This window comes from Microcebus murinus, chromosome 5, assembly GCF_040939455.1.
Source record: "Microcebus murinus isolate Inina chromosome 5, M.murinus_Inina_mat1.0, whole genome shotgun sequence".
Lineage (NCBI taxonomy): Eukaryota > Metazoa > Chordata > Mammalia > Primates > Cheirogaleidae > Microcebus > Microcebus murinus.
Genome location: NC_134108.1, coordinates 32,369,630 through 32,390,386, shown reverse-complemented (window position 1 = coordinate 32,390,386; position 20,757 = coordinate 32,369,630). Strand labels below are relative to the sequence as shown.

The window sequence follows — 20,757 nt, the reverse complement described above, 5'->3', positions numbered from 1 at the left end:
ATAAAAAGACTATATTTATAAATAGAAAAGACTCAAGTATTCAATGTCCAAATAGTCAACCAGTTTCAATGATGTCCACATAATGCTACACATAGATGAAAACCTGAAGAGTGCCTCATTATAATAATTCTTCCAGTATCACTGTTTGTTATTGTGTAGAAGGCCCTCAGAGTGCATTTGGTTCTGCTGAGTTTTTTACTTTTATCACAGTATCAGGATGTTCAAAGTATAGCAAAAATGAGAGGTGTGTTACAAAAAGAATGCAATAATGGTATTTCTTCTAATTTACACATATTATATTGGAGTTATTTTTTGTAAATAAGAAATCCATTAGCATGAATATAGTTTAAATTGAATAAGTAAATTTCATTAAAACAACAAAATGTTTATTTGGGGGTACACTTTATGAACAGTTGCAAAATCAAAACTGCATTTTTAAATTAAGCCATATTGGTGCAACTAAGTCATTAATTTAACTGTGTATGTACTTTGTTATTTAAAACATTTAATTACATAGATGGTATTTTAAATATTCAACAGATAAACCACCTAGATAATATACTAGGAGACATAAAACAAATCATCGACTCTATGTCTTTGTGAAACTAGATAAAGGGAAGAAGAATTTGTCAATTACTCAGCTAGGTTCACCTTAGTAGCCTACTACAAATTGAGGCCTGTGAGTTTGAGTGAATGAAATCCAGTCAATTAAGTTAATCAGATTTTATTCTAATTTATTTTAGACATAAATGCATGATTTAAAAGAGGTGGAGGTAAAACCTTCAACATATTTCTGAAATGTTAAAAAGATAATTTTATAATTCAAATCTTTACAAGAACTTAGTTGACCCATCTGAGCATGTTTTACATTCACTATTGAATGCTCATGTGAATGACAAGCAAGAAACTTCCAGGGACCAAGACGCTTAGAATCAACTGAACTAGAACAAAGGTATTTCAGTATATAGAGTTTGTGGACAAAAGGAATAGATTCTCTAGATTCTTATCAATCATTGTACTACTAGAATATCCAATTTTGCTTTGTTTTGTTTTTACCAAACCTTAGTGAGAATCAAATGAACTCTAACCAGAAGTTTCAAAGACACCGGAGTTCCTACTGTCTCCCCTCTCACTGGCTATGCATGGTCTGTACCTCTTCAAAAGAACAAACTTTGCTTCACTTCACCTTTTCCATTTGTTGACAGAACTACCAGGTTTTTCTGTCTTTCTACCATGGTATAAAACAGAGATTTATTAATATAATTTTACAAATTGAACCAAAACAGAAATACATAGATTCTCTTTGCTATATCTTTAGATTTACACTCGTGTTAGATAAAGCCACACTTAACACTAGGCCATATATAAAAATATGCTTGTTGAATTACCTTATAATAACTAAAAAGATAACAGAATTCTACTTGGTCCAGAAAGATGATTAAATTTTCTTGAATGTCAGATATATAAAATAAGATATTAGAAAATTTAATAATATGATATATGTGCTTGCCTAATGATTATTATACACATTAACATTTCTTCAGTTCTCATTAGCTAAATATAATGTAACCCTAAAAATGTCTATTATGGCATTAATCTGCTGAAAATTTATTATGCAACTTACCTTGCATAAAGAATATTTTGCCTGGATGTTCATTTTTTTTCTTTTCTCTTGCATTTTTGAAATTTTATTAATAAATTTAAAGTATATTTCCAGATTTGATCACATTTTTAGAAATAATGGAACTCTTTGTTTTGTGTTATTTAAGTTTTTGATTCTTAGTTAATTATTTTAAACAAACACATGATTATATTGGGAACAATTTTTTAAGAAATTTGACAAAAAAAATAATAGCTCAAAACCACTCTTTTCTGGGCTCATAAAAAATAGTATGTAAAAGGAGAGCATAATTACAGGTCCAAAAGAAAGATCATTAAGGAAAACAAAGCTATAGATCAGCACAACTTTGGACTGGTGGTAGCAGCACTTACCAAATTAGCCAGATACTCAACCTCATCGGGAGAAACTAAGACCTAAGAATGTTCTAGTAATGCATTGCTAACTGGAATAATGAACCACATCAGAATTAGCAGTGTAAAAAAAATATTTTAATATGCTTGCAAATTTTGCAGGTAAGAAATTTGGACAGTGTGCTGTAGGGATGGCTTGTCTTTGCTCCACATTATCTTGGTCTCCATCAGGCAAACTTGGAGGAGTGTGGGTGAATTGAATGGCTTTTTGACTTACATATCTGGTGCCTGGACTATAACAACTCAATAGCTGAGCTCAGCTGTGATAGACAACCAGACATCTCACATGACCTATATATATAGGGTTTCCTCAAAGGATGGTGGCCTCAGTAGTTGCCTTCATGGAAGCTCAGAGCTCCAAAGGAATATATACCCAGAAAACAAAGCAAAAGCCAATAAACATTTATAACCTTACCTCAGAAGTGGCAGAGCATTACTTCCACAATATTCCATTGGTCAAAGCAGTCACAAGCCCATTCAAATTCAAGAAATAAGGCAAAGACCCCAATGACACCCATTGGGATGGATGTCAAAGAATTGGTGACCATATTTTAAAACAATTATAACTAAATAAAATAGAACATAACACATGTTGTTTCAAACAAATAGTATCTATGAACACATATATATAGAGAGACACAGAACTGAAAGCTAAAACCTAGATCTTCACCATGATTTGCAATTTGACCTTGGGCAGATTATATATCTTTCCTGAGATCATTTTTTCTTAATGATAAAATAAGTGGTTTGGGGTTTTAAAACATCTAAAATGCTTCAACAGCTGAGGAAATAAATGTAATCAGTAAGATTTTCAGGCAACTTTTTGATACATGATTGCTTTCAGAAATTAAGCTGTATATTCTTTTTTTTTTTTCTTTTTTTTTTTTGAGACAGTGTCTCACTTTGTTGCCCAGGCTAGAGTGAGTGCCGTGGTGTCAGCCTGGCTCACAGCAACCTCAATCTCCTGGGCTCAGCGCTCAGCGATCCTCCTGCCTCAGCCTCCCGAGTAGCTGGGACTACAGGCATGTGCCACCATGCCCGGCTAATTTTTTTTTTTTTTTTTGTATATATATTTTTAGTTGGTCAATTAATTTCTTTCTATTTTTGGTAGAGACGGGGTCTCGCTCAGGCTGGTTTTGAACTCCTGACCTTGAGCAATCCGCCCGCCTCGGCCTCCCAAAGTGCTAGGATTACAGGTGTGAGCCACCGCACCCGGCCTTAAGCTGTATATTCTGAAGTGATAAAAGGTGGTTATTATCAAACTACTGCTTATTCATCATTGAATAAATGACTAACAAAGATCAGACAATGGTACATACAAGTTTTCTTTATAAATTAGTGAATTTCTAAGAAATTCCTGGTATTTTAAAATTAAAAGTATTACTCCTAAGAATTACGTGAGTGGTGTAAATTGATTTGATTTAGGAGGCAGTTAAAGGTTAATATTTTACAACTCAGCAGTTATGGTATGGATTAACTCAAAGAAATGTTTTCTTTCTTCTCCCTTAGTGGGAGAATACGTTTCTGTTAAATGCACCAAAAAGCTTATGGAGCTTTGAATTAGAAAAATCTTTACTGTTGCCATTTCCACACAAGTATATGAAGTACTAAGCATTTAATTGGAAGTGTTTTATATTAGTTGTTAGTAGCAAGTGATAGCCTTCTCTTTTAACTGATAACACAAGTCCCATGCATTTCCACATACCAAGATCTAAATGGTAGCTCAAAGAGAGAAATTGATGAGGACCCTGAAAATTAATGAGACATAAAAGCTTTGACTATGACTTTGAGATGCAATTTGGTATTTATGATGTTAAATTACTTGCCTTCTTTTAAATAGAGAAACAGCTGGTCTATGTGGGAGAGATGTTCAGTTATGATTAGAAGAAAGAGAGAAACAACGGAAATTTAAAATTTTTCAAAAATATCATATAAAATAAAGTACATACTGCAAAATTCAATGCAACGTGTTAAAGTTCACAGAATGTAGGAAGGTGCCCCTGCAAGAAGTATACAATTGCTGCTCTGATGTGAAAGTGCATGAAGAAAATAAGTGTCCAAAGCTGCATAAATATTTGCGCCCCTGTGAGAGTGTGAGAAAGTGTGCGTTTTATGTTGTGATTGATAGGATAGCTTTCATGGCCCACTTTGAACTCTTAGCAGGAACTTTGGAATGTCCTTAGGGTCTGTCTCTCTGCCTTTGTATGGCAGAAACTCTGTTTTCTTAGAAAATAGTAGAAAACAGTTTGTACTCTCTTTGTTCTAAAAGAGTACCTATAGTTTATGGGAATTGGGGAACTTGGTAGAAAAATCACAAACTTTCTCGTATACCTTATGAAAAATGCTCAGCTTTATTTTGAAACTGTGGCCATTGTTTTCTTTTTCTTCTTCTTCTTGTCCTTCTCTTTCTGTCTCCTTCTTTTGAGCTATGGAGGCCATCATAAAAATAAATGTATGATAAAATGTGCAGATCCTGCTGAGGCTGTTTTATTCTAATGATTTATCTACTGAAAAAATAAAAAGAAATGAAGTGAAGGCAAGTCTAAAATACTGTGTCATGTATTTACTTGAAAGCAATAAGTTCTGCTTACTTAGAGAATTTGCCTATTAAACAAAAGATCTTGAACACTTCATTGAAGTTGTGTGATCAGGTAGGCATCAGATTTCTATTCTCATTTAAGTCAGGAAATTTTTAGAACTAAAGGTGTCAAATAATAAAGGTGTACATAGGTGTAGCCTCTAAAATGTGTTAAACATTACTTCATACAAATGTCAAAATAGCACAGAAAAATTGTTAAAATTTGCACAATAGAGATGATGAATTTAATGCTCACCAAGGTAAATAATGTATTCAAAGTCATGCTGCTGTGAAATACTCAAACTGAGACATCATTCCAGCTTTTTTTACTTCCATATTCTATATTTTGGTTTTGTTCTTAAGAAATAAATATTTTTAAAGTGAAGCATCTTTTTTGAGCAGTGCTGGGTAACCCTCAGGAGTCCCTTTTCTTATTTTTCTCAATGTCACTCTTCCATAAACCACTCTGAATTTCTGGCTAAATATTAAAAATACTATTCAGTTAATTATATGCCATTGAATGGGTATATTCAAATTTGTTCTGCAATCAGCATAGAGATTGAACATTGACTTTAGTGCTAGACTGTGAGGGTTCGAATCCTGGTTTTACTACCTATCATCTTTGTAACCTTGAACAAGTTATATAATCACTTGATGCTTTAATTTTCTCATCCGTAAAGTGAATATAATAATAATATTCCTACCTTATAAGGCTGTGTACATTGAGAATTAAATGAATTAATATATGTAAAGCCACGTTGCAGAGTGCTTAGCAGTTACTAAGCATGATATAAATGTTAACTGTCACTTCCAGCATTATCATTATTAATACATCTATTAGCAATCCCTAGGGATGAACATAAGTGTGTCTTCAATTTTTTTTACTATGAACATTGTTGCAGTGAACAACCATGTGCTCAGCTATATCTCATATGCAACGTTACAAATGTTGGATAAATCTCTAGAGATGAAATTGCTATATAAAAGCATATATTCATTTATAATTTTAGCAGGTATTACAAAATTGGTGCCATAGATTTTAATGCATGCTACTGCAAATGCATGAAAGTACTTGTTTCTCTAAACCCTTCTCTAGTAGAGTATGTTATCAAGCTTTTGGGTCTTTGCAAATCCACCGGGTGAAAAATGCTTTATGTTGTTTTTCTCTTGTTATTAAGGAAAATGATATATTTTCATGTTTAAGAAACAATAGTATTGTCTTTTCTATACAAGCATTTAAAATCAAATTCACAAAACCTATTTTGAACTTACTGAATCCCCAGAATTATTAGGAGAAGGAAAGAGATAATGTTTAAATAAATTCTGTCTGATAGAGAATATGAAAAATAGGTTTTATGTTCCTCTCATGAATTCCTTATAAAACCCCTTTAAAGTAGATATTTTCATTCCCTGTAATACATAAAATAATTTATACCCCAGATTTAATTTGCCCCAAATCACACAGTAAATATATGAATTAAGATTAGAGAATGGGTAGGTCTCATTCTTAAACATGTATGTTTGCATTATAGTTACTTCATGCATACTGAGAGGGTTTGAGTATATTTGTGTGTGGAGGGAGGGAGGGAGGGGGGGGGAGAGAGAGAGAGAGAGTGTGTCTTTACAGGGGAAATGTTTAAAAAGGTAAACATAAATCAAAGATGCATCCCATTATCACTAAAGTGACAGTGTGGAATTTGAACAATTTAACCTCTTAGAGTCACAATTTCCCCATCTCTACAATAGAATAATAATGATGATAAACCCATACTATATAATTTTGGGAGATGAAATGATGATGAAGAGTACTATAGAAATACTAAAGTTCCATACAATATAATCAATATATAATCAATAGTGGCTCTCATTATATATGGTTGGGTAATTATTTCCCCTTATTTTTTGATGCCTATTATATTTTTATATTATGTGTATCTCCCTAAAATAAATAAGCACCTGCTTTTGTTTTCAAATTTTAAAAATTCCACATCATATTATTGCAATGATATAGTGGTCATAGAATCTTGCTTTTGACAGTTACAAAATCTTGGACATTGTTTTACACAATGATAACAATAACAAGAATAATGATAACAGCTAACCTTTACCAAACATTTACAAAATGTCAAGCACTATTTTAGGTTATTCAGTTGAATGCTTAAAATAGCCCTATTAGGTAGTTACTGTTGAATCTTCTCCATTTCCCAGATGAAGACTTGAGACAAAGAAAGACAGTAATTCACTCTGTTTACACATAACTAATAAGTGGCAGTGCTGAATGTTTTACCCCAGGCAGTCCAGTTCTAGAACTATACTCTTTTCCACTACACTATACCCTCTCTCTGATACTTATCTGTACAAGGAGTTTTCTCTTAATGAAATGTGTTGCTCTGTCCTATATAAGCTTTAGCTCTAAAATCACAGAGGAGGGAGCAGGTGGATATAGAGCTAATTGCTATTTTGGTGCTCTACAATAGAAATTGCAAAGTAGCACAGTGGAATTGCAAGTTGCCTGGTGAGATAAGATCTCATCCAACCTCTTAGCAGATGTAGGAATTCCTTTTCCATTATCCCTGACAGATAGACCTCTATTCATATATCTTCAGAGATATGAATACCCTATGATGTAGCTCATTCCATTTTCAAGAATTCTATAATAGATACTAGAAGTAAATTTTTACATAGCATAAAAATAATTCCTCCTCCAACTCTTTGTTATTTAGGTTCATTTTTGTTCTGTAAGCAGCAAGATTTCTATTATACTTGATAGACCTTCAAACATTTAAAAAAAATCATGTTTTCCCTAAGTTTTTTTGGTTAACATTAAATGCTCCCATTACCTTCCCAAACCTTTCATTCAGCTGTTGCAGCTATCAACATCCTGGTTACACCTCTTTGGATGAACTCTAATTTGTCAACCACTCTCTTAACTGGTGGTGTCAAGAATTGATCACAGTACTGTGGATGTGCTCTGACTATGATTACAGCTGTATCACTGTTTCCTTTAATGTGTACACTATGTGTCTTCTTAGTACAGAGAGTATGTTTTTTGCTTATATATGACAACATATTGAAAATGTATTTATGACTTACCAAATATGTATTAGTAGGTACTGGAGTTTACATGATTATCCTAACATATAGAAGCTGGCAAAAAAGTAATCTAATCCCATATAGTTGATTGATAGTTTAAATCTCTAAATGACTTAAATATTGATTTTTCCTCTTCAACTGCAGATGAAACTTCCTAAATGCTAAAGGTTTCTTATTTTAAAACAAATGCATTTCTGGTTTACCAGTCAGCAGTACAGTAAGCTTTTATAAGTAAGCTCAAATCATCAAAAACCTCAAATAGATACATCTTTTTTGGTCTGTTTTTAGGACTGATAAAGATAAGAATAGAAAAGCCAATAAAGATATATTTTAATGACTGCAAGGTATCTCATATGGGTAGTACAAATTTATCCCAGTTTTTTATGCCTTTTCCATGTATAATACATTGAAGTGATATATGGTTGTTGAATTTGATTAAAATTCAGCAGAGCATTAGGTAGGATCTACTATCTGTAAAATACTTATGCAAAGCACCATAGGGAAACATTAAGACATGAATAAGATCTGAATTCTACCAGCACTGTGCTCTCTTCCCAAAATCCTAGAATTTTAAAGTGTACTTAGAATCATGAAATAAATATCATTGTCATTAGGCTTTTAGTGTGAAGTGTTTATGGTACTTAATTTTGAAAACTATACTTATTAAAAAAGTATGACTGACAACATTTTTAAATATAAAGCATGTGCTCGGTACCAGGTGAAAAGTTTTATGTGTATTTTTTTCACTTCATCTTCAGAACAAACTTGTGAAATAAGTGTAATTCAACTCATTTTAGTGAAAATTCATTGATGCTCTGAAAGCATAAATAACTTTCTCAAAGGCCATATAGCACTTAAAGGCAGAATCAGAATCCAAAACCAAGTCTGGACAATCTTCAGGAATGAGCTTAATCTTTTGTGTGATTTATATGTGACTCCAATATTAATATATATGTCAGATAACTAACACAACTCTTTTATTGCTTATTCTGGAAGAAGACACTTGAATGTATTTTATTACCCTGTTGATTCTTCTCTGGAGTGTGACTTAGTGTCCATTGTACCTTTGGGATTCTTACCTTCTAGAATTCATGACCAGCTTCGACTCCCATAAAAAGAATCACTCAGATTTCAGGAATGAGGAAAGAGAGAAAAGGGAATAGTGACCAATCAATAACATTTAGCAGTCAGGCGTGGTGGCTCACACCTGTAATCCTAGCACTCTGGGAGGCCGAGGCAGGAGGATGGCTCAAGGTCAAGAGTTTGAAATCAGCCTGAGTGAGACCATGTCTCTACTAAAATTAGAAAGAAATTAATTGACCAACTAAAAATATATATACAAAAAATTAGCCGGGCATGGTGGTGCATGCCTGTGGTCCCAGCTACTCGGGAGGCTGAGGCAGTAGGATCACTGCAGCCTAGGAGATTGAGGTTGCTGTGAGCTAGGCTGACACCATGGCACTCACTCTAGCCTGAGCAACAAAGTGAGACTCTGTCTCAATAAATAAATAAATAAATACATACATACATACATACATAACATTTAGCATCAAATCTAAATAGTTTTCTAAGGTGGTTGTTCTAGTTTCTGCTTTTGTGGGAAATAATTGACTGCTATTTCCAAATGCCCTCCATCTGAATAATGTAACCTTAAATTATTGGAACTCATTTAAACATACAGCATTTCAGGCTGTATTCAGAGCTGCTGAAGGTGTACACATTGAGGATTGCCTACAGGCAAGATGAGAACTCTGACACTCTTGTCAGAGTTTTCTATAAAGGAGGAAAGGTTGGTACAATAGCCATATACTAACCAAGGTAGCAAATATCCTTAAAAGACAAAATCTTTAAGCAGTGAGAGAAAGGTTGATTAAAATTCTCATTCAAAAAGAAAATTGCAATGCTGATATCTCTTTTTCACAGTGTTTCCTTAAATTTTCCACAAGGATTATATATTTTATTTTTATTCATTTGTCATTTCTGTGACAATAGTGTGTTTCTCTTTAACTTAATGGAACTTGGATTAAGATATGTCCTGTTATTTTAATGAGCATCAATATCATTAGTGTACAGTTTTCCATTTTCTTGGCAGAGACCTTGAAGTTTTAAGCCCTAGTCAATAAGAATCTTATATATATAAAACTATAACTTATGTTTTATTTGAATAGATCAATGTTTAATTATGTATTACATGTATTTTTGTACTGAATATATACACATAAATTAATCTAGCCCATAGTAAGAGTACTAATGGAATGTCCTACCCAAACTTAAGCAAATAAATGGAAAACAAACAGCTGTTGCAATGACCCTGTTTTTGAGTCTGGGCCTAATAATACAAAGCAGTTTAGAGAGTTTGGCCACTACCATTTACTCACATCTGTTGACATTATACTATTTCAACTCAAGATTTTATCTGTGTATGTCACAAAGCAGCAAGTTGTTTTCTAAGTTTGAAAACTTAAAGGAAGCATTAAATACTAATTAGCTATATGGGATGTTGTCTTTCCAAGCAATTCATCATTTTCTATGTAATGTTTAGCAAATCTATTCAGAGGTTGTGTATATTTTTAAGTGCCCCTAAATGGATCTAAGAGTTTGTAAAAGATAAATGAAATGGGGGGGGGGGAAGAAAAGCTAATCCATTTGTTGTATTTTAAAATTTGGCCTACTTCCCAAATTTTGTTGGACTTCTTGTTATGTGAGAACCAGTAATTGTCTGGTTTTCTGTTGCAACCAAAAGTGTTCTTAACTGATCAAACCTTTCAAATACTATTTGCTTTGAAACACAACTGAGTATATGGAAAGTATAATTCGGGCTTACTTTGTTACATAGGAGACAGAAAACATATGCTGAAGATAGGTTGGTGTTATTCAAGTGAATAAACAATTTAACAAAAATTTATATTGGAAACTCATATATTGGTCTTTAACACTATATGTCTCTCACAATTATTCTTTTTCCCCTCTGCCAATAAAAATGTTATAATGAATATCTCTTGGCATTATCAACATGAACCATTGTATATAAATATTGAGTGGGAGGTAGTTTGTGGGGATTTGGAGCATTATGGTAAGATGTGGGAAGAATAAATATGAGCGAGTGGTTCTGTGGGCAGTTGAAGTGTTGATCTGCACAGACATTCATGAGTCGGTGAGCGTTGGTTGTGCTGAGGGAGTATTTCTGGTGGTCTGTCCCAGCACTCTGTCCTTGGCCTTGTCACATTCGTACTTTTCATCACTGCTTTGTATACTTCTGAAGTTTAGATGACATCAAATACAGAGGAATGCAAAATTATCTTATTAGGTTGGTCTGATTGTAGTGGTCAAGCTTAAAAGGAAAACATCCCAAATTTAGGCTTTTTCTCAACCAGTTCTAATCTAATTATTGCACATGTGAAAAGGACATAGTTCTTATAAAAATAAACACTATTAAAAATTGTCTAATGTCTACCAAAAGAATTGAAGAAGGAGGGTGAGGAGGAAGAGGAAGATGAGAAAGAAAAGAAAATGAAAGAAAGAAAAGAAAAGAAAAAAAAGGAAGGATAGAAAGGAAGGAAGGAGAGGAGGAGATGGGTAAAAGGAAAGAAAGAAGGCAGGAAAAGCAAGCAGGAAGGGAAAAAAAAGGAAAAGAGAAGTAAATGCAGGCAGTCAGGATATTTCCTCCCCCAGCTTTTGTTCTTTGTATCCCCTGGACTACCTAGTCTCTTGCCTTCTAAACCAACGTTTCTAAGATATGTTGTCTCTGTTTGACACCCACAACTTCTAGGCCATTTTCTAGGCATTAAAGGTGATGTAACTTTAAGACCTCCCATGTAAATTCTGCCTGTTCTCTAATTCTACATCTTCTTTCTTCTGTTCTGGCCTAATAATTATCAAGCTTTGAGAGAAGAGAAACATGCTCTTATCTCAATGTTATAAAGGCACTGAAGAACATAACAAAACCTTGAAGTGGAGTACTGTTTATTTGATAAAAGAGAGCTCTGTGAATAGATACATTAATAAACACTTTTATGGGAGGGATACCTTTTTAGAGTGTAGGGCTCTGGGGCTTTGGAATCTAGAAAGATGAATCACATACCCTGTTTGTGATACTAAATGGAAATTGACAGATATGTTTAATTTATCCTGCTCAGTATTACAAAGCCTTGTCCTCATTTGATTTTAGTGTATCCCTCCTGAAATATTTGCTCTGGTAAGCAAAAGCAAATATTAGGTTTTACACTCCATTTAGTGGAATAACAGTGATGATAATCTGGCATCAGAGAACCAAATATTCCAGGCTTATTTTATAAAAAGAATTTCCTCTCCAGATACATCGTCCTCAATAGGTTATTCTGTCCTTCACCCCTCAATTCATATTTCTTGAGATTAGAAAAGAAAAAAAGAGGGTAGAACACAAGTAGCCAAATACTAAATACTGTTACAAAGCTTACTTTTATGAATTACCTTTAGCCTTTTCCACTCATGAGGGAAAACTTTTCTGCCTCATTAAATCTTTAATGCGATGTATGCCATGCACTCTATATTATTATGTGTGACATTAGGTTATATATTGCATAGTAACTATAATGTTATTTGCAAACAAGCTGTTTCTTTTCCCTGAAGGTAGAATTAAAACAGGTACTCATGGGAAGCAGCTACTTGTGCTGTTCTTTTCTTAATGGGGTGAAGCTGAGGATCAAGAGTGAACGGCTTAGCCCTGAACCATCTCCAGGAATGGGGGTGCTTTTTCCTTGCAGTGCTGTCTCCATTTGCTATCTGAATCTCCCTAAAGAGAATTTCCCTTAATAGATATGGAGAAAGAGGTAAAAGGGCAGGCCTCTGGGGACACTTATGGAGTGGAATGAACTATTCTCACTAAATTCACTTTCTCTCTGTATTGAAAAGGAATACAATTTTCATCTCTGGTAAATGTAGTCTAATCCATCCAGAAAACATAAGAATTGCCTCAAAGTGAACTGAAATTGCCCTTACTTCTACCTGTGGAAAACCATATTTCTCTAGCCAATAGAATGATGGCAGTTTAGTTTCTAAACAGCAGGAGAAAATAAAATGTTCTATTGGCCAAACATGCCATGCTTTGTAAAATTACAGAAAGCAATATTGTCTTCAAAATGGACTAATTGGAAAGTCTCAAAGATAAAATTAATAAATTGAGTCTGAAAAGTCCAAAATTGTGGAAAATTAAATTATAAACACATTATAACACATAACTTACCAATATCAGTTATGTTTTGTTACGGTTCTTCAATGAATGTTAATGGATAAATTTGTTTATATGGAGCTCTATCTGTTCTAGAATCTTTTAGTTCTCTTTTTTACTGTGGTGGCCACTCACTCATTAGAGTTTGAAAATATTGCTAAAACCCCTTTTATCCTCAGTTGTCTACCTAGTGAGATATCAGTGAGGCAAACAAAGAAATGTAGCATTTAAACAGAGAGATGCAGGGATGAAAATTCTAGCAGGAAAATTAGTTTTTAAAAATTTAAGTAGCAGAAAGGTTAGATGTAAAAAGAGTTAGAAGTTCCCAAACTTTCTCAGTTTACAATACTTGCAGTGTCTCCATAATTTTTTCAAGTGCCTTCTTGACCAACAGAAATATGCCACAGTTCTATTTATTAAGTGGTTAGGGTCAAACAACTTAATAAATATTCATGTTTTAACAACTTAGTAATCATTTAAAAAGAAAATGTACATACACTCAAAGACAATGTTAGAATTTATTTTTTTCTTAAATAACCACAATTACTAATGAGATCTGATGTTTGTTGGGCAGTATACAACTTCCCAAACCTGAGTATCAGATTGGACAAGGCTATGCTTACTTCCTGTGCCACATTGATTTTTGTTCAGTACTTGCTTTATTTAATTACAGTATCCACTGAAAACCTTTTTTAACAAAGATAAGACATGGCCAAAAGTGCAAGTAAATAAAAACATGCCTCAACATTTTGAGAACATCCTTAAAAGAAATGGAGCATTTTCTAATGTTAAAATTGTGAACTATTTCAAGCTAGTTGTTTGTGCAATGTACAACAGATATTCAGTGTTTGTGTTTCCTTCAAACATTTACAATACCCCACAGTGCCTTTGTGAGTTCACTATAGCATTCTGGGGTACCTCTATATACAGTTTGTGAACAGGGTGCAAGATAGATCCTAGAAGGTATTGAAACTACAGAAACTTGAATGATATTATGGATCCCAGAGCCACTGGAGAAATCTTCATTAGAGAAGTGCAGCTACAGAATTAAGAGTTGAAACTTTCCCCAGCAAGATTAAAGTCAGAGACATGAATTTAGATGCCTGATGAGGATCTACTAAGTGCAATGAGAATGGAAAATTAGATAAGAAATATTTCAAGAGAATAGATTGAGGGACTGATCAGAAATAAATAACAAGGTAAAAAAATACTATGTTGCAAATAAGGTTTCTAATTTAAAATAGAGAAATATAACATTTGGTTTGAAACAGTCATAGAATTTGAGAAAATGATTAGGTTTGGTTCCTGGATAAATCTGGAGAGTGAAATTAACTTTGGGTATGTTGAGTGTCTGAGATGCATCCTCTCAAAAGTCCTTTGTTGGAGTCCTAATCTCCAGTACCTCAGAAAAATGACTATATTCAGAAATAGGATCTTTTAACTCATTTAAGTTTAAATGAGGTCATTAGGGAAGGTCCTGATCCAATATGAAGTGTAAACTTCTAAGGAGAGGAATATAGAGCACCAGCATATGCAGAAGGAAGACTATGTGAAGACACAGAGAGAAGACAGCTGTCCACAAGCCAAGGCAAGTGGCCTCATAAGAAACCAACTCTTCCAACACCTTGATCTTGGCTAGGTTTCAGCACCGTGAGAAAATAAATTTCTGTTGATTAAGCCACTTGATCTTTGGTACCTTGTTGTGGTGGCCAGAGCAAATTAATACAGGGACATAGCACAGGCAGGAAAATATGGATTGAGGAACCAGTGATAAATGTGGTTCAAGCCATGGAAGGGGAATCCACATGAAATGATAACCAAAAAAAAATGGCAAAGCATCTTAGAGACATTAACTCACTGAGTATAGATTAAGACCAAAAGAAGTGTCTCTATAAGTGAGACAGAGGTGTGACCCAGGCAGGAGAAACGGTATCAGGAAAGTTCAGTGCACTGGAAGACAAGGGAATCAAGAATTATAAGAACTATCATATGTCATGTAAAGAAAGACTAAGAATAAAATTCAACAGAAGGGCCATTAATGGTTGTTATACCCAATTTATAACTGACCTTTCGAAAAGGACCAAGGGTAGACAGCAGGATGCAGGAAATAAAATTAGGAAAGGATGCTTGGATAGGATTAAATAAAATGAGTGTAATACCCCATATCTCCAACTTTAACAATGAAACTAATAAATAATCATAAATAAGAGTTAGAGGATGTACAACTATTATATATCCATAATACTTAAAAAATTTTTTAAAAATTTAAATAGCTAGGGAAAACAATAAAGTCAATTGATGATTGACACCCCTGTGCACATTAGATTTGATGGAGAAAGTGAAGATTGGGATCCTGAAAAAATTATAGGAAAGTGCAGAGCAAGGGCAGGGAGAATCCAAGCAAAGTTTCCATCTGGAATATGAAGGCTTAGATTGATGGAGAAGAGACAGAAATTCTCCATTTAAGCTATAGGAAAGGACAACTTGTACTCTGAATATTCTCAAAGTTTTTTCCTAAAAAATAATATGCCTTAGAAAAAAAGTACTGTCTTATAATAGACTCATTACAAAGTCTCTCATACAATGGTATGTACTCTTTAGGGAAGACACATTAACTGGAAACAACACCAGGAAAAGCTTAATTTGAAAGCTTATGAACAGATTACTTTATGTAGTTTAAGGAAAAATAGAAACAAAGGAATTTAACAGAGAATAGGTTATTATTCCTAGGTGTTCAACTTCTAAATTACAAGATGATATCTTAAGCAATCCTTTTAAAAATTACTTCAATAAGTACTTGGCCAGTAGTTATTTATATGTGATTGTAAGTATACACCTTTAGGGTGAATGAAGACATTAACTCTAATATTGTGCAAATGGGTACTTGTGGCTTGGGGAAGAACATCTGGTAACAGTATCATGCATACTTTTTTAAAATGGTCTGTTAATTTAGGTGGAAGTAAAATAGATTCACTCTTGAAACTTTTTAGGTGATTCAAAAAATGTAATAATACCAAAGCATGGGTATTAAAGATGCATGAAAGAGTTTGGAAAAAATCATTTTATGAAATATGAGTTAACACAATTTTTCATTATTATGACTATTTTAGCCTTCAGCACAATAGAGTAGATGACTTCTACTCCTTAGTTCATATTTTATATTATCACTGACCTACATAAGGCCGCTCTCTTTTTTCTGTATATTTATTTGCTCCTTCTTCCTCCTTTCCTGTCTCTAATTCCTCTCTCATATCATATTATTTTTATGTATTATATAACTTTATAACTATTATAAATAGGTATAAAACTACATTAGCAAACCAAATATTGTAAGTGAACGTTTTCTACTTCATCTCTAGTCTTAAAAGCTTGGACGTTCAAATTATACAACTTTGACTCTTTTTATTGACAAAATGGAATTTGTCCTTAATTCAAAATTTCTTTTATTTGGGTATGTACAATAATTTCATAAATTAAGTTTATATTTTTCTTTTTATAAAGACATATTTGAGGAAAATAATATCATGTAATACAAATTTTAAATAATCAAGATATGTTTGGAAGCTCAAAAGTTTTGAAATGTTATAGGCCAATGTTCCAATGTTCTTACTAAACTGTATCTCTAGCTTCCACTAAATATTTATATTAATTTAGAAAATTCTAAATGATTCAATCCCCTTTGAAATATATAAAACATTTTCATGTCCTGCCTTTCTAAATTCCTCTTATTGAGAAAATGTGTAGCAGGTTTGAACAAGCATGCCATGTGAAATTTTGAATGTTTATCTTAATAGAACCCAAAATCTTTTACATAGGTTCACCCCTCATTACTCACAATAATGCCAAGTGCTATAGTCCAGGCAGATATTTATTATTTTATATATGAAAAGATATTAGAGTAGGGTCATTTCTCAGTGAAGCAGGAGAATAAAAGTTTTTTGAATTTTAGTTTCTTATAGAGCACCATGTAATGAGCTCTTAGAAGACATTGCGGAGCTGTAATTTAAAATCCTGTTTAATCAGCCATAGCGAGCTGTGTGTCATTCCCCATGGAACAACTCTGAGTGGATTCAGGGTTCCTCCTCCTCCATCCAGTGCATTGCCAGGAATTGCTTTCTGGTCAGGGTCTGCTGTGAAAGGTCACAGAGAGCCAACCCCTGCAAAGCTGGATCCCTGTGAATCAGTACAGAACAAACAGCAGAATACAAATCATCAGCTTTGTTTTATGAATATCTTTATTTACAGTGCTGGCGTGGAATTTTTAAAAAGGGACTGCAGCATTTGCATTGACTGTCACTCACAACTTCAATTTTGATTCCTGTCCTATAAATGATCTTGCTCTCCCATGTTTTAAAAAAATTTTTACAAGGTGACTCTCAATGTCAGAAAATGCAAACCTCAAGCATACATTGTATGGGGCTTGGCATGTGTGTTAGAAGGAAAGATGTTTGCTTAATGAAAGGGGGATAAAATTTATTCCAACTGAGCTTATTTGATTGCACAGGGGAAAGTATACCTTTTTTGGCAGTTTGGATTGCATTTTAATATAATATAAAATTTACTGCTAACCTTTTATTTTTCTTTGACCAAAAACATTTCTCAGCTTAGCTTATGGGCTATGTAAAGTGTCTGTCAAATGGAAGGATGTCTTTGTTGAAAGCCTCCAGACTCACAGAAAGTTGAGTGGCCCTCAGGGTTGGGTAGAAATCTCCCAATTTTGATAAAGATCTTCCTCTGCTTAGGATTTATACAGCTCAAACTATGGACTAGAAAGATGACAGGAGGGTCTGTGTTTGGTTTCATGGAACTTAACCTATTTCAGCAAGCCTGCAATACTGGGGAAATAATATGTGAAAGTATATATATATATATATATATATGCATATATATATATATATATATGTTGGGCTTGCAATTGATGGGTAAGATTCATATAAAGGTTACTCCTGAAGAAATGTCTATCATTCCCACTGTGCACTCCAGTGATTTCTGCTTCTTCCAAATACTTCCTCCTAGAACAATAAAAATGTTTTAAAATAATAGGTAAAATGTGATTAAATAGCCCTTCTCCTGTCATGTAATGATTCTGCATCTTCTCTCTTGTAGCTCCCAGCAGTAGGAGGACACTTGACATTTGCTATATCATATGACCTTGAAGAAGAGGAAGAAGATACAGAACATGTTCTCCAGCTTATGATTATCTTAGAGGTGGAGTACTGAGAGCATCCTTTATGTTCAACTGTGTGACACCCTTATGTTACTTGAGGTTACCAGTTCTGTTTTTCACCTACCTGGTTTGACATGAATTTACATACTACTAAAGAAAAATACACCTTAGGAGTTTTTTATGCCACTGCTATGTTTCACTCTGAGATATATATATAGAAGAGTATGTGTATTCATTGGGTTCCAAGGATAAAGAGACCTTTAGACCTTTAGACTTGAAATTTAAATTTAAAACATAATGACCATGTTTCCAAAAATGTGAATACCATAAAAGTGTTTAAGAGGACATAATGGCCATGTCTCCAAGAATGTGAATACCATAAAAGTGTTTAGGCAATTTATGTGGTTGTATTTTTTCTAGCTGCCCTTGTTTCTAAGTAAATTTTATTGTTTACTTCCTTGTTTATATTAGGCAGAAGTAAGTGAAAAAGGAAACCTGTTTATTTAGCTGTGGTGAAGTTTCGACTTCAAAATTTGAATTTAGATAAGAAATATATAGGAGAAACTACTTTCAGGATTTGGAGGGCCATAGGCAATTCCAAAATGCTTGCTGCCTGAAGTTATCTTAGAGGCCTTCTCCCACTCTTTCTCATGTCCTTTCTTTCCAATAACGCATACTCCCTCACATTTATACATACTCAAAGGCAATACATGCGTGCATGCTCATTATTCCAAATGGGCACATGTTGCTTTAGCGCCTGGTTCTACTGTTCTTTGTCTTGAACCTTTTATGACAAAATTCATTCCTTCAAATGAATATTTTCCAGTATTTGATGAAGTGATCTGGATTAATGTATGTGTGTGTAACAACTAAACAAATAGATGTATACCTTGGAATTCCTTAGAGATTAAAGGGGTTCTCTAAATGCAAAATGTTAAGAAGTTATATATCATTAATATGAATGAACTAAGATTAGAAGAATTACCTAAATGTCATAGGTCAGTTGATATATTCATTATTATGATGCAGTTATCCTATTGTAAACATTAGACTACAGCTTTTTTATTGTTTCTTTCCCCATACAAAAAAGTCTTTTAAAATAATAGCTTAATCTGCTATATTGCTTCTTTACCTATTATTCTACATAACACACATCCATAACAAAATAATATGTTTGAAATATATAATTTTGTGCACTTGTATAAAAATATATGTTTGTAATCACATATATGTTTATGAATTGCCAAGTACCTATCATTTTAGTGAATGGGGAAAATAAGTTCTTGCAAACCCAAGAAGTTTATATGTTATAAAGCATCTGGCTAAGACTAATATTAAAATTGTATTGCCTTCCCTTCCTGTGTACCAGAAATATGCTAAATGACAGGGAAAGTCAAGCCTAAATTAAAAGCCTACTGAGGATAATAAACAGGCTGGATAATCTAAATACAGATATATTTTACTCTTTTATATCCTCTTACCAGTTTTATCTTTTTATATTAATACTTTCTTTTTTCCTATTAGGGAAATGACTTGAGAATCAGCACAGCCCAAGATGAGGTATATCTGCAACCATCTGAGGAACATATTAATGTATTGTTACTCAAAGAAGAATCATTTACCATACATGGCACAAATTTTCCAGTTAGTAGAAAAGAATTTATGACAGTGCTGGCGAATCTGAAGAGAATCCTCCTACAAATCACATACAGCTTTGGGATGGATGCCATCTTCAGGTAAAATCAAGAACTGCACCTCCAGTGGTCACACGTTTACCTTGGGGCAAACAGGAATGTGTCAGAAGAGTGAATTTTAAGGTCCCTGGGGTAAGAACAGAGTCCTGGTTTTTTGAAAGGTGTTCCTATTAAACCTTTAAAACTTTAAACACCCAGAATAAATTTGTCTTGATTTTTTATATTATTGATTCCTTGGCAGTTCTGCCAGGCCACATGATAAATAATGATTCCTATATTGAAAATGCTATACTGGAAAACAGTTTCCTTTGGGGTGGTTCAGACAGTGGGACACTAAAGAGATGTGATCCCAGAGTACCCATATTTGGAAAGTGGTTTGTGAAATATTTCCTTTCATTAATGAACTATTTTCTGACTAAATAGTATATAGTTTATAATTTAAAAAATTAAGTTTCTTCATTTTCATAACAACACACCTCACTGTAAAACACTGTAAGATGATAATGGCCACTTGTATAAAGGAAAAAGTATGAGCTTTGGAACCAAACCAAGTAGGGATTAAATAAACTTCATAGCTTAGTGTATGTGTGACCTTTGGCAAGTGCTTGGGTCTTATGGAACCTTGCTTTCTAGTGTGAAGTGGAGATACCAATGCCTACTTTTCAGGATCTTTGTGAAAAATGACAGGCACTAATTACAAAAGTACTTATTACCTAGAACACTTTCAGTTCCTTCTTGATCTCCTTTTTTCTTTTTAAAGAGAAGACTTCCTGACTTAAACAGAATGAGCCCATATCTGACTGATGGTAGGCTGCTCTATTTACCACTTTTAAAATAATGACATTTTTGTCTGACAAAATTTTAACTCCAACTGTGTCTGAATGAGCTCCTTCCCTTTCTTGTTTTCTATTCTAATAATAAAAACACAAAATATCATGGGAACTTCCTTCTAAATCAGATTAAGTTAGATGATCAAATGTGACCCTAA

The 20,757-nt window shown here is 33.5% G+C and overlaps 1 protein-coding gene across 1 annotated transcript in view; it reads left to right on the top strand.

The window, feature by feature from the left end:
• The window catches only part of LAMA2 (laminin subunit alpha 2), a 583,504-nt gene that overhangs the window by 306,698 nt on the left and 256,049 nt on the right, over nucleotides 1-20,757 (top strand). The window contains exons 13-14 of the mRNA XM_076002974.1: nucleotides 18,015-18,116; nucleotides 19,600-19,811. Of these exons, the coding sequence (XP_075859089.1) occupies nucleotides 18,015-18,116; nucleotides 19,600-19,811 (314 nt within the window). The remainder of the gene's footprint in view (nucleotides 1-18,014; nucleotides 18,117-19,599; nucleotides 19,812-20,757) is intronic.